General features: G+C 43.7%; 1 protein-coding gene across 1 annotated transcript in view; it reads left to right on the forward strand.

The window, feature by feature from the left end:
• Nucleotides 1-3,050: 3,050 nt before the first annotated feature.
• IL15RA (interleukin 15 receptor subunit alpha) overlaps nt 3,051-14,916 on the forward strand; it is a 29,269-nt gene continuing 17,403 nt past the window's right edge. Inside the window, exon 1 of the mRNA XM_029237060.1 lies at nt 3,051-3,132. Coding sequence (XP_029092893.1) covers nt 3,051-3,132 — 82 coding nt within the window. The remainder of the gene's footprint in view (nt 3,133-14,916) is intronic.

Consider the following 14,916-nt stretch of genomic DNA (forward strand, 5'->3'; position numbering starts at 1 on the left):
TATCCTTTGGTGAGCAGTGGAATGATCGCCCCCAGTCTGGGAACCAGCTGTGTCTGGTTCCTAAAAGGCTCCTCGAGTCTTCATGCTGTCCTTCAAGAATCTGAGAATTACCATGTGACCCAACAATCCCACTCCTAGGCATACATCCGAGAGAACTGAAAACGTATGTTCACACAAAAGCCTGTACACGAATGTTCATAGCAGTATTATTCCTAACAGCTAAAAGTTGGAAACAGCTCAAATATCCATGAACTGGTGAATGAATAAACAAAATGTGAAATATCTATTTAATGGAATATTATCCAGTCATAAAAAGGAATAAAGTACTGCTACACCCTACAACATAGATGAACCTTGAAAAAAATTACACTGAGTGAAAGAAACCAGACACAGAAGGACATATTGTCTGATTCCATTCCTGTGAAATATTGAGAATAGTCAAATCCATGGGGAAAAGAAAGTAGATTTGAAGTTACCAGCAACTAAGAAGAGGGGAAATTGGGAGGAACTCCTAACAGGCCCTGGGTTTCTTTTTGGGGTGATGGAATTATTCTGGAATTCGATAGTGGTGATAGTTATACAATGTCATGAATAAAAACCACTGAATTATACTCTATAAAGTGGTGAATTTACTGTTATAGGAATATCTTACTTTAAAAAGTTAAGATTCTAAAGAAGGAGGAAGAGGAGAATGGGTTGGGGAATAATCCATTAGCCTTGAGCCATAGCCTCCCCTTCTTGATGGCCCAGTGTGACATGTTACCCTCCCATCCTGAGGGTTCACTGTCTGCTCCCCTCCAGAGGACAGCCGATGGCTGAAGACCCAGCTCCCAGGTATCATCTCTCCTGACCCCACAGCCCTGTCCTCAACTCCAGCTCTGCCCTGAGTGGTGGCTGCTGACCAAGCTCCCCAGCCCTGTAAGGGACCCTCTTATTTGAAGGCCCCAAACAAGCTCCCATCTGAGTCACCCTTGAGGTGTGGACACTGTACCGCAGGGATCCAACTGTTCTGCATCCAGGTCAGTTCCTTTGGCCTGAGAAAACAGGTCTCGGACTTTGTTCTCAGAAATAAATATACCATATTGTTATAGGTGGAAGTGTGTCACCCCAAAAAGATATGTTGAAGTCCTAACCCCCCCTAACTCAGAATGTCACCTTATTGGAAATAGGGTCTCTAAAAGGTCACCACGTGAAAATGAGGTCATTAGGATTAGGGTGGGTCCTAATCCAATACGACTGGTGTCCATATAAAAAGGAGAAATTTGGACACAGAGGGAAGACGAGGTGAAGACACAGGGAGAAGCCAGCCACGTAACTGCAGTGACGCACCTACACACGCAGAAGCACCAAGAATTGCCGGCAAACACCAGAAGCTAGAAGAAGCAAGGAAGGATCTTCCCCTGGTGCCAAGAGAGCATGGCCCTGCAGACACCTGGATCTCGGACTCCTGGCCTCCAGAAGATCAGAGGACCAATTCCTGCTGTCATTAAGCCACCTAGTTCTTGGTACTTTGTAAAGGCAGCCCTAGCAAAATAATACACATACAAAAGCACAGGGCTGTTTGGGTGTGGATGGCAGAGATTCACATGTTTTTAAAAGAAGAAACCATCAGTACTGCTCATAAAAAGGAACAAACTACTGACACACAGCAACTTGAATGGATCTCGAGGGAATTATACTGAGTGAACAAAGCTGACCTCTACAGGTTACAAACTGTATGATTCCATTTACATAACATTATTCAAATGACAATATTATAGAGATGGAGAAAAGATCAGTGGCTGCTAGGGCTTAGGAAGAAGGTGAGAGTGGAAGGTGGCTGTGACTAAAAGAGTAGTAGTGGGAGGGATGCTTTTGATAACTGTTCCCCGTCTTGACAGTGGTGGTCACAGACACCTACATATGTGACGTGTAGTGCCCAGAACTGAATACACACGCTCCATTGAGTGCATGGAAAACGGACTAAATCTGAGTAAGGTCTGGGGGTTGCATCAATGACATTCCCTGCCTGTGCTGTTGTACTGGAGTTATTCAGGATGTTACCACTGGGAGAACAGATGGAGACCCGAGCCCAGAGACGACCCATCCTGCCTAATTTCACTCCCAGAACTGGGGATTTCTGATTGTGCGTCCCGAGCTTTCTCACTGCACACCCGCTTCTCAATAAGGTCAGGCTTAACTGGAGATCCCAAGAAAGAAAAAAAGCCACCTGCAAAGCAGCAGCTAGCCGAATTGTCTAAGGCACAGAGGTGAATAACTGTCGGTCCTCCCTCCCACGCCCGCTTCAAATAGTTTAAATGTTCTTGGGGAAGAAAGATGCAGCAGGAGTAAGAAAAGTGGCGGTGCCGGGAGCCAGGCAAGGTTCAGGACAGGCGGGCTGGGCTTCGTTCTCGGTCTGGGCCTGGGCGCACCGGGCAGGTGACCGGGCCAGCCGCGCCGCGGCGATATCCCCGCTGTCACTCAGCGTCACCGGCCCGGACCAGCGGGACGCGCGGCAACTCGTTCGCCAGCTCCTGGTCCAGGACCTTCGAAGTCGGAGCAACAGGCAGAGACAAGCGAGGCGAGGTGACCGAGTGGAGCCGAAGCCAGGTGTGACGCCCACCAGTCGTGTTTACGGGAACTAGTCTGCTTCCCGAAAGCTTCTTCCATTCGTCGCGGGGACACACGACGGAATGGACTGCTGGGGTCACCAGGGGCGAGAAGGGCAAAGCCGGGGAAGACCCCGGGCCTCCTCAGGGCACAGTCCGGGTCCCCGTCCCGCGCTGCCGGTGGCGTTGCGGGGACCGGGCGGCGGCGCGGGGGTCATAGGGTCTTTTTCCAGGGGAGGGGTTGGGGATGCTGAGTCACGGGTCTGTCACCGCTTCTCACCTCTCCAGCCCTCGGGGGCTAAAGCAAAAGCGAAAGCGAATGCGGCTCGCGGGGCGGCCGGTCTCGGAGCTGCGCCCGCCGCCTGCTCCCGGGCAGTGGACATCTGAGCGCGCGAGCGGCGGGGCGTCGCGTCCGGGGCGAGCCCGGGAGGAGGCCGGCGGGGGCGCGGCCGAGGTCGGGCCATGTCGGGGCGGCTCCGGGGCTGCGGGGTCGGCGCCCTCCCCGCGCTGCTGCTGCTGCTGCTCGGACCGCCGGCGACGCCGGGTAGGGAGCGCGCGGGGAGCGGGAAGCCGGGCTGGGGTCGGCCCCCAGCACAAGGGTGTGCGCCCGTGCGCCGGGGACACGTGGAGGGACGCGGGGACTGTCGGCTCAGGGCCCCGCGCCCCGGCTCGCCTGGCCTCTCAAGGCAGGGAGCGAGTGGTCGGGCTTTTCATTCTACGTTTTCCCCAATTTCCGAGGCAAAGGGAAGAAGCCGGGGTTTGCAATGCGGGCTCGGAGTTGAGAGTTTTACAGCGATTTCGAGAAACGCATCAGCCCCGCGAGGAAAGCTGTGCGCGCGTTCATCCGCCGGCAGTCCCCCCGGGGGATGGGGCGGTCCGGGGAAAACGACTGGTCTCTACCCTCCGATCAAAGCAGGTTATATGGCGGGGGGGTGGGGGGTGGTGGTGGTAGGACGGGGTACGGACTGCGTGCGTCCCGGAGGAGTGAAAACGTGTCGGGCAGGTTGCACACCTGGGGGACCTGGCAACAGCTCCAAATTCTTCAGCACTAGGAAACCGAGAGAGTGCGCGGGGTAGGGGGCGCGCCCCGAAGTACGCGGTCCCAGGCAAACGGGGAAGAACGAAATTGAGGATGGCTGGGTGTGTTCGGGAAGAACTTTAGATCGCACAGATGTCATTTCCCGGTTAGACTCGAACGAGTGTCCTACAGGTTGTAGATTTTCGTCCCGAGAGCTAGACAAGAGGGAGGAGAAAGGAGAGATGGGTCTGGCTTTAGCCACGTTGGCGCGCCTTAATCTTGTTACAGTCACGGAGTTCTTTGAGGGTCTGATGAAAGCTACGAACTCTCTCCTCTGAAAAATACCTGAATGCACATACTTCCAAAACTTGCCTGCATGTCATCTGCATGTGTAAGCAGACGGCTCATCTTTGCCGGGTTCTGACTAAAGCTGAATTTCACTTTCACATTGTCCAGTCGAGTTGCCCCAGTGCTCTGGCTGTGCCCCACATCTCCCCAGGGGTCGTGTGGGACACTGGCTAGCCAACTGACTCCGTCACCAACATAACTCAGATTCCCAGAAGTTGGGGGAAATGCAAACATAGTCTCAGGAAAATTAAACTTTAGGAAAGCCTTCAGAGCTATGGGTTCACAGCAGGCCAGCCAGCCACAACTGTGGATGGACGCCTCTGATGGAGTAATGGGTAGACTGGCCCGACTGGAGGTAAGTTATTAGGAGTGTTGCCTTAAACACACACACACAGATCATGGGATTACTATCTCCTGGAGAGTCCATGGTTGTTCTTTGGGGTCCCAAACCCCAAAATTATATGCAAGTTTTGGAAGTATGAGCTCATCAACCAGCATCGCTCTCTGACCCCACAAAGGCATTGCTGCCATCTTTTGGCCCCCGGTGTTTCTTAGTTTTTCTTAAACAGTTCTCTCGGGGGGTACAACTGACAGATAATAAACAGTATACATTTAAAGGCACAATTTGACGAGTTTAGAGGTAAATGTATAGTCACAAAACCATCACCACGGTCAAGAGAGTAAACATGACCACCACTATCAAAAGCTTCCTTACATCTTGCGTTTATCCTGACCTCCCAGCCCTGTCCCCCAGGCAACAAAGATCTGCTTTCTGTCACTATTGATTTGTTGCATTTTCTAGAATTTTATATAAACAGAATCATGCAGTTTGTACTCTTTCTTGTTTGGCTCCTTTCACTCATAGTAATTATTCTGAGAATTCTCCAGCCTTGTAACTTGTATCAACAGCCCATTCTTCTTTATTACTAGCACTGTTCTACTGCATGGATATTGCAGGGTTTTTTAATCCATTCACTTGATAGTGGACATTTTTTGGGTTGTCTCCGGTTTTTGACTATCACATATCAAGCTGTTATGAACATTCACATATAGGTTTTTATGTGGACAGAGGTTTTTGTTTCTCTTGGGTAGAGAATACGGCTAGGAATGGAATGGTTGGATCAAGTGACATGTGTATGTTTAATTTTTAAAGAAATGGCCAAATTATTTTCCAAAGTAATTGTACTCATTTACACTCCCACCAGCGGTGGGTGAGAGTTCCACTTCCTCCACATCCTTGTCAGCACTTGGTATGGCCAGTCTTTCTTTGTTGTTTAACTTCTAAAAATTTTAATTTTTTTACAGCTTTATTGAGATATATGTAATTGGTATATAATATTGTGTAAGTTTAAGGTGTACGACATGATGATTTGATATATGTGCATATTGTGAAATGATTACTACAATAAGATTAGTTAACACATTCATCATCTCACAGTTACCAAAAAAACCTGTGTGTGTGTGTGTGTGTGTGTGTGTGTGGCCAGTCTGTCTTTTTAATCGTTCCATTATAATAGATGTGTAGTGGTCTCTCATAGTTTTAATTTGCATTTTCCAAATAATGAATAATGTCGAGCGTCTCTTCTTGTGCTTATTTTCCATCAATATATCTTCTTTTGGTAAAGTGTCTAGTTAAATATTCTGCCCTTTAAAAAAAATGAGTTATTGAATTGAGTTTTGAGAGTTCTTTCTATATTCTGGATACAGGTCCTTTATCAGATATATGATTTGCAAATATTTTTTCAGAGTCTGTGGCTTGTCTTTTCATTTTCATAAACGTCTAACGAAGAGCAGAAATTTTTTTTATATAAATTTATTTATTTTATTTATTTAATTTTGGCTGCGTTGGGTCTTCATTGCTGTGCATGGGTTTTCTCTAGCTGTGGCTCACGGGCTCTACCCTTCCTTGCAGTGCTTGGGCTTCTCACTGCGGTGGCTTCTGGTTGCAGAGCACAGGCTCTGGGCACGTGGGCTTCAGTAGTTGTGGTACGTGGGCTCAGTAGCTGTGGCTCGTGGGCTCTAGAGCACAGGCTCAGTAGCTGTGGTGCACAGGCTTCGTTGCTTCGTGGCACGTGGGATCTTCCCAGACCAGGGATTGAATGTCCCATGTCCCCTGCATTGGCAGGCGGATTCTTAACCACTGCACCACCAGGCAAGCCCAGAAATTTTTAATTTGGATGAAGTTCAGCTTATTAATTTTTTCTTTTATATACTGTGCTTTCAGTGTCATATCTAAGAAACCTTTGCTTAAGTCAAGGTTACAAAGGTTTTCTTCTATGTTTACTTCTAGAAGTTTTATAGCTTAGGTTTTACATTGATGTCTGTGATTCATTTTGAATTAAGTTTTCATATAATGTGAAGTATGGCTTGAAGGTTTTGTATTGGCTTGGTTTTGGGTTTTATTGCATGTGGATATCCAGTCATTCTGGCACCATTTGTTGGAAAGCTATCTCTGCTGAATTACTCTTACACCTATTTTGAGCATCAGCTGTTTATACATGTGCTGGCTGCTGTAGACAAAACATCCGTACGTGAAAATCAATTATATTGCTAGACATTAGCACTGACCAATTGGAAACTGAAATTTTTTTAAAAAGCAATATCACTGGCAATAGCATCAAAAAGTATGAAATACGTAGGGATAAATCTGACAAAAATGAGAAAGACCTGTACACTGAAAACCACAAACCGCTGCTGAGAGAAATTAAAGGAGATCTAATAAATAAACGGAGGTATATCATGTTCATGCATTGGACAGATCAATGTTGTTAAGCTGTCAATCCTCCCCAAATCAAAATTCCAGCAGGCTTTCTTATAGAAATTGACAAACTGGTTCCAAAATCCACACGGAGATGCAAAAGACCTAGTATAGCCAAAACGACTTTGAAACACAACTGAGTTGGAGGATCAACACTTCTGATATTGAGAGTTAGAAGGTTACAGTAATCAGGACAGTGTGGTATTGGTGTAAAGATGGACAAAAAGCTAACGGAACAGAGGGTGCCTGATGTTTTTAAGTGAGCTTAGAAGTGGATACAGATGATTAGATTTGCTACTTGGCAGTATGATCCTGCTCAGGAATTATACAGGGCAGCTCATTCCTTACAACTAGCTGGGTAAATAATAGGCTCAGATCTGTTCCTGTTAGTTTTCAGCGCTAACAGACACAGCAGGTTGAAACCCATCATCTCGGCTAGGAGGTCGTTTGCTTCTTAAAGATCCTCGTAACCTGAAAGGCTGCAGATTATTTGCCCAAAGCAGCTGGAAAGGACAATGATTTGTTTGAAGATGAATATCTCTGCTCATCAGTTTGGATTTTGTTGTGCAGGGTGCTAGTGTAGTGCTTGGGGGTGGTTGTAAAACTTATGTCTTTAAACATTTTTTAAACCATTTTTCAGAATCTGGGAAGTTTTGCTGAAACCTTTTTTTTTTCCAAACCATTTTTATCTCATTATTGCTTTGTGCTGCTACTGATAGCAAAAAAAGTGATAAAAACTTAAATGTACAAAATATGGGATTTGTTGAAATCAGCCTAAATGTCCAACAGTGGAGGACTGCGTAAATAAAACAGGGTTGCTTTCAAATAGTATGCATCATATGATTCTGTTTTTACTAGAAGATCTAGTAGTTGTCATTGAGTAGAAAAATTATAGGTTATGTCTGTGTGTATGTGTCTGCGTGTGTGTATAGTTGTCCGCCTTTTCTTATTTTTCTGTCGTAATTTGAATTGCTTTTGTGATGAAAGGAAATAAATAAAACTACAAAAGAAATAATGCAAAAAAGATCTAGAATTTTGGAATTTTTTTCTAATTCATCTTTAATTAATTATAGCCAATCTTGTTTGCCAATGTTTTTGTGGCTTTATAAATGTTGCAAATTGCTCAAAATCACGTTCTATAAAGTGACTGCATATAACATTTGTGCATTATATACATACATTTATAATCCTTTACAACTTGTTTAAACAATTCCTTATTGTTAGAGCTATTTGTAGGCTTCTGTTACCTTCCAATGGTTGGATATTTAGGTTTCAAAATGTCTGATATTCTAAAAAGCACAGAGTAGGAATAACTGGATGAAAATTAGCTATAAAGAACAAAAAAGGCAAGGGGAAAGCCCTCAAAGTCTTTTTTAAATGGCAGAAATGTTTGAGGATATTCTTTGTCAATCAAATCATCACTTCAACTAACTTGTATTCGACTAAATCACTTCTGCCAAATTGATTTTACCAAATAGTATGTAACTAAGTAAATTCATGTATAAAATCCCCTAGTATATACTCTTGGAGTCATATCCATGTTACTCGTTACACATGATTGATGTTGTCTGAATGTTTCCACTTGGAAAGACTTACTTTTCTTCTGTGCGGAAGGGACCTAATTAAGGGCTCTGGTGGGGGGATATTATTGCAGCTGCATGGTGGAAGGGGTTACTCTTATCAAGAGTGTGCATAACAAACTGTAGCCAAGAGGGTCTGGAGGCAGGAAGCTAAGTTGGAGGCTTTTGCAATAGCTCCAGTAAGTGGTGATGAAACCCTGAAGCAAGGCAGTGTCAGTAAGGGAGAGGGGAGGGGGCAGATTTCCTTTTGAGTTCTACAAGTATAGAATGTATTTCACTCTTTCCCTTTTTTGTTTGCCCTTCAACCTATAGCCACTCAAGTCTTCCAAGCCTTCAAAAGTCATAATTTAAGGACTTGAACTGTGATGAATCCACCTACTACACAAAAGGTAGATTAAGAAGCTCAGTGAATGAGCCTGAGAGAGAAGAGAATTGATGAGTTAAGGGCATGACCTGGCTGTGGTTGGTACTTACACTGAGTGCCAATAGGAAAAAAATGTGTTGGCTTGGCTGGTGTTTCAGCCAGAAAAATAATGAGGAAAAATGGATTACTGTGAACACAGAGAGGCTTTTATGCTTTTGAAACATTACAGTCACAAAGAGCTTGAGGGCAGAAACCATATCCTATACGTCTTTGTATCCTACCGCAGTCAGCATTCTGTAGGCATTTAAATAATAGAATAAGAGAAAGAAAATACTCGAATGGATTCTGACTTTCCTTGAAGACTGGGAGGGGCCTGCTACCCTTGAACTCTGGATGCAAGACTAGGCCAAGGCTACTTACTCATACTAGACTGTGTAAACTGACTTGATAAAAAAGTCTGATTCACAGGTTCTGAGAAGTGAAAGAGGTGTGGCCCTACACAACTATTTTGGTGACTTCATTTAAATGATCGATAGGACTTGCTATGTATATTTTTTGCTACTTAAGAGCTTTGAAAATGCCAGAATCTTACATTTTCTCCCACTTCCATTACTTCATCCATTCCACTCTATAGATTCATAAGCTAGTAACTAACTTGAGAAAACACCCATCACATACTGGGCTTAGTTAGAGCTGTAAGAGTACCAGAGAAATATATTCCCCCCCTTCAGGAGCTTACAATATTGTAAACAAGGTGAGACTTGCTTACACTGATTATCTAAGGAACAATGTTATGAGAGAATATATAGAGAAATTATAATTGAAGTATCAAAAGATGTGGTTAAGGCCTCTGAAATGAAAGGTTATTGATGCAATCAAATGTGTTATCTCCAATGCACTTGTGAGAGAGTCTAGCTTTGTAAAGTTAGTTACTGGCCAGTATGTGGCTGATTGGGTTGGCTGCAGTATACTAATACCCTGTGGATTCATGTATCAATTATTCATGGATTTATCTATCTTTGAGGACTGTTCACAACAGAAAGTAGACTCCCTTTTTTAGCAAAATGATAGAGTAGGTATTCTGAAAAACTCTCCTGCTGAAAAAAATACCCAGAAATGATAAATAATACAGAGCAAACATCTATTAAAATCCATAGCCAATAAAATAGGTAATCAACTGTTTAAAGCAAAAATATTAATAACGTGTTGTGGTGCTTATAAAATATGTAGAAGCAAAATGTATTACAAAATAGCACAAAGGCTGGGCAGAAAGAAATGAAAGTATATTGTTTAAGGCTCTTATACTATATATGTGAAGTAGTATAATTTCACCTGAGAGTAAGCTGTGATAAGGTAAAGACACATACTATAAACCCGAAAGCAACCACTAAAATAATATAACCAAGAATCATGAAATTTCTATGGGACCATCTCCATAGAAAATCCTATGGAATCTACAAAAATGCTACTAGAATGTGTTTAGCAAAGTTGCAGGGTACACAATTAATTTACAAATATCAGTATACAAAATGCTAGGAACAAACAATTAGAAATTAAAATAAAAATAATGCCATTTGTGTTGAAATAAAAATATGAAATACTTAGGAATACATCTGACAAAATATGTACAAGATTAGTACTCTGAAAACTATAAAACATTTCTGATAAACTACTGAAGACGTAAACAAATCAAGAAAGATATTGTGTTTATAGATACTGAGAAGACTCAGTATTATTAAGATGTCAGTTCTTCACCAGCTTGATCTATAAATTTAATGCAATTCCAATCAAACTTTCAGCAGGCTTTTTTTTTCCAGTTAGAAATTGATATACTGAGAAATTGATATACTGACTCTATAACCCAGTAAAGGACCAAACTCACCTTTGAAAATAACTAACAAAGTTAGAGGATTTACACTACCTGACTTTAAGACTTATTATAAAGCTATAGTAATCAAGACAGCATGGTATTGGTGTCAAGATTAACAAATAGACAAATATATCAATGGAACAGAATATCAAGTCCATAAATAACCCCACATATACTTGGTCCTGTGTCAAGATCCTACACTAAATACCACTGGAGGTCCACATCTGTTGCTGCTGGATGAGAGGAAGGAAGTTTTTTAATGCACAAAACCTGTCAAAGATACAAGGGAGAGGTTGGCTGCCATGAAAGGAAAACGCAATATAACTGAAAACTCCAACCCTGAGAGCCAAGCACACAGGGCCAGCCTAAGAGTGAGGTTGGATTAAGACCACAGAGAACTTCCCCTGATGCCACCACATCCGGGCAAGCAAGCACCAAGTAAAAAACACAGCAGTCAACTGCTCAAGGTGGGGTGGGCAAGAGTGTGGAGAGACAACCCCTGTGGTTTAGATAAACGGAAAAGGACAAAAGATGAGGGTGGAGCGGGAGCACTGAGAAGAATCTTCTGCCACTCTAGCCCCCACCCTAAGCACAAGATAAGACTAGAGGAGGGGCTTCCCTGGTGTCGCAGTGGTTGAGAGTCCGCCTGCCGATGCAGGGGACGCGGGTTCGTGCCCCGGTCCGGGAGGATCCCCGCCCACCCCGGTCCGGGAGGATCCCGCATGCCGCGGAGCGGCTAGGCCCGTGGGCCATGGCCGCTGGGCCTGCGCGTCCGGAGCCTGTGCTCCGGAGCGGGAGAGGCCGCAGCGGTGAAAGGCCCGTGTACTGCAAAAAATAAAAAATAAAAAAGATAAGACTAGAGGAATTTGAAGCCAATGGTGTTCTGAAGGTAACCATAGCAACAACAAAATCCAAATCCAATTCAACAGCTGACTAGATTGACTCAATCCTCCCCACATCATCAGTTTAGCAGAAGTGTTCACATTTTCAGGCATAAATACTATTTATCTCAGTTCTACACACATAGTTCAGCGTTCAATCAAAAATTATGAGACATACAAAAAAGCAACAATAGCACAGTCCCACTATGAAGAGACAGAGCAGTAAACAAGACTCTGAGTTGACCCAGAAATTGGAACTATCAGACTGGAAGTTAAAGTAACTATCATTAATATGTTAAACGCTCAAGTGAAAAAGATGGACAGGATTCACGAGTAAATGGGGAATTTCAGCCGAGAGATGGAAATCATAAGAAAGTATCAGATGGAAATGTTAGAAAATTTTTAAAAAACAAAATGAAGCAAGCCTTTGACAGGCTTATCGGAGCACTTCACACAGCCAAGAGAAGAATCAGTAAACTTGCAGATAGGTCAGTACAAATTACTCTAACAGAAACATAAAGAGAAAAAATGAAAGAAAAAAAAAAAAACATAGAAGAGTATCCAAGAGCTGTGGTACAATAGAAAGTAGTCTAATATATGTGTAATCAGAATTCCAGAAACAGAAGAGAATGGAGCAGAAGAAATATTTGAAGAGATAATAGTTGAGAATTTCCACAAATTTATAAAAGATATTCAGTCACATATCCAGGAAACTCAGAGAACACCAAGAAGGATAAATGGCCCCCCGCCAAAAAAAAAAACAAACCAAAAACCTCATGCTAGACACATCATATTCAAACTGCTGAAAAGTAAAGAGAAAATCATGATAAAAAGAATAAAAATACATTATACACAAGGAACAAAGATAAGAATTACAGTAGACCTCATCAGAAACTATGCAAGCCATAAGAAAATGGAGTGACATCTTTACAGTGCCAAAACAATAAAACTGTCAAGCCAGAATTCTAATAATCAGGAAACGTATCTTTCAAAAAATGAAACCAAGGGCTTCCCTGGTGGCGCAGTGGTTGAGAGTCCACCTGTCAATGCAGGGGACACGGGTTCGTGCCCCAGTCCGGGAAGATCCCACATGCCGCGGAGCAGCTGGGCCCGTGAGCCATGGCCGCTGAGCCTGCGCGTCCGGAGCCTGTGCTCCGCAATGCGAGAGGCCACAACAGTGAGAGGCCCGCTACCGCAAAAAAAAATAAAATAAATAAATAAATAAATAAAATGTGTGGAGGGAGGACAAGAAAAGAGGGGAGGTCGGCACCATGAAAACCACAATTAGGGAAATAATTAAAATTTTCCTGACCAAAAGGTAATCTTGGTCTGAGTTGTCAAGGGCTCATAGAGTTTCCTTCAAGAGGAAATCTCAAAGAAAGGGCTCCAAGTGCCACTCATCGGGTGGTTTTTCTTTGGATACTTATTTTTTAACTTACTTATTCCAATACAACCTCAAACTTACCATGAAGTTGAAAAGATAGTACAAAGACCTTCGGAATATCCTTTACCCAGATTCGCCAGCTGTTTACATTTTCCCCCATTTGCTTTACCATTCCCCCGTCTCTCTAAATAAATCTACATTTATTATACACGTGCACGTTCTTCTGAAGCATTTAAAACTAAGTTGGCGACACTATGCTTCTTTATGCTTATATATTTCAGTATGTTTCCTAAGAACACATTCTCTTACATACCTTCCTAAAAAACAGCACTCTCACATAATCATAGTACAACTATCAAAATTAGGAAATTTAATCTTGACATAATATTATTATCTAATACTTAGTCAATATTCAAATTTTGTCAATTGTCCCATTAATGTCCTTTTTAGCTGTTTTCTTCCTAATTCTGGATCTAATCCAGGACCATGTATCACATTTAGTTGTCACATTTCTTTAGCCTCTTTCAGTCTGGAACATTCCTTCTGCCTTTTTTTTTTTCTTTTTTGGCTGCGTTGGGTCTTTGTTGCTGCGTGCGGGCTTTCTCTAGTTCCCGCGAGCAGGGGCTACTCTTCATTGCGGTGCACAGGCTTCTCATTGCAGTGGCTTCTCTTGTTGCAGAGCACGGGCTCTAGGCACGAGGGCCTCAGTAGTTGTGGCACTCGAGCTTAGCTGCTTCGCGGCATGTGGGATCTTCCCGTACCAGGGCTCGAACCCATGTCCCCTGCATTGGCAGGAGGATTCTTAACCACCATGCCACCAGGGAAGTCCCTCTTGATCTTTCTTGATCGTGAATACAGGCCAACTACTTTTCAGAATGTCCCTCAGTTTAGGTTCATCTGGTGTTTCCTCGTGGTTAGATTCCAGTTATGGATTTGGGGGAGAGAGACCACAGATGTGATGCTTGTGTCCTTGTCAATGAATCAGATCAGGAGGGATATGACAGCTATTTGTCCAAGTGTTGGTGATGTTACTTCTGATCACTTGGTTCAGGTGGTGTTTGTCCGCTTTCTCCAATATAGTTACCATTTTCCCCATTGTAACTAGTAACTAATTGTGGGAAGATTCTTTAGGACTCTATGTACAAGTCAGGATTGTGGTCCTAAGAATCTAAGAAGAGCAGAACCACCTTGTGCAGCTGTGGGAGCCGGTTACCATCTAGGTGAGCTGTTCCTTCTGTGTCTGGAGCCGGAGCCTCCAGGCCACAGTCTGAGTGGGAAGATGGTCATAAAGTGGGGGAAGCAAGAGCCACCTGGGAGCCGTGAGGCCAAGCTGGATCCCATGTTGGCCTTTCGTCTTCCCTCCGAGACTCCAGCTTCCACGAGGAGCGTGTCCAGCAGAAGCTGGCGCTCCTCATCATGGCAGTAGATACACACCTAAGGCCCAAATGTGGGAGAAGCTGCAGCAAAGAGTCACGGGGCTGAAGGAGCTGTTTGGCCACCCAAGGGAGCCTGCAGATAAGTGACAGTGCGTGAGCGGCAGCGGCCCCCGTCTCCCAAGTGCAAAGGAACATGGATGCTCCTTCCCTCCTTCCAGATTGAACATAAAATCTTTGTTGTGTCGCAGGCTAACTGGACACCGTGCAGGGAGGGGAATTTAGGGCGTGTGTGTCCAGCTCAGCTAAACTGACGCAGGGCAAATCTGCCACACTATGTAAATACTATGTCCCTCATTTTTGTATCCATTGTCCCTTTTTCTTATTCCATCATCCTGTCTATATTTATTAGTTAGCATTATACTGAAGGCTTTCTCTTCTCCCCTATTTAGTTATTAGTCCTTTATTTATTTATATTAGCACAGACTTGAGTTTTATTTTATTCCTTAATCTGTTATTATATTTGTTTTGACACTCAGATTGTCCCAGATTGGCCAGCAATAGCCAGTTCAACCTGGCCACTAAATCCTTTTGACATGTTGCCATCATTCTCTAAGCCCTTCCCTACTTTCTGGTACCAGATATTCCACGCTCACCTTGTGCTTTCGCTCTCCCGGCCCCGGGTCAGCCTTTTCTCCAAGAAGCTGAGGTTCCTTTTAGTGGAGACAAAGATCTTGGTACTAAATGTGTTT

The sequence above is a fragment of the Monodon monoceros genome, unplaced genomic scaffold (genome assembly GCF_005190385.1).
Source record: "Monodon monoceros isolate NGI ecotype Baffin Bay Population unplaced genomic scaffold, NGI_Narwhal_1 Super_Scaffold_21, whole genome shotgun sequence".
Lineage (NCBI taxonomy): Eukaryota > Metazoa > Chordata > Mammalia > Artiodactyla > Monodontidae > Monodon > Monodon monoceros.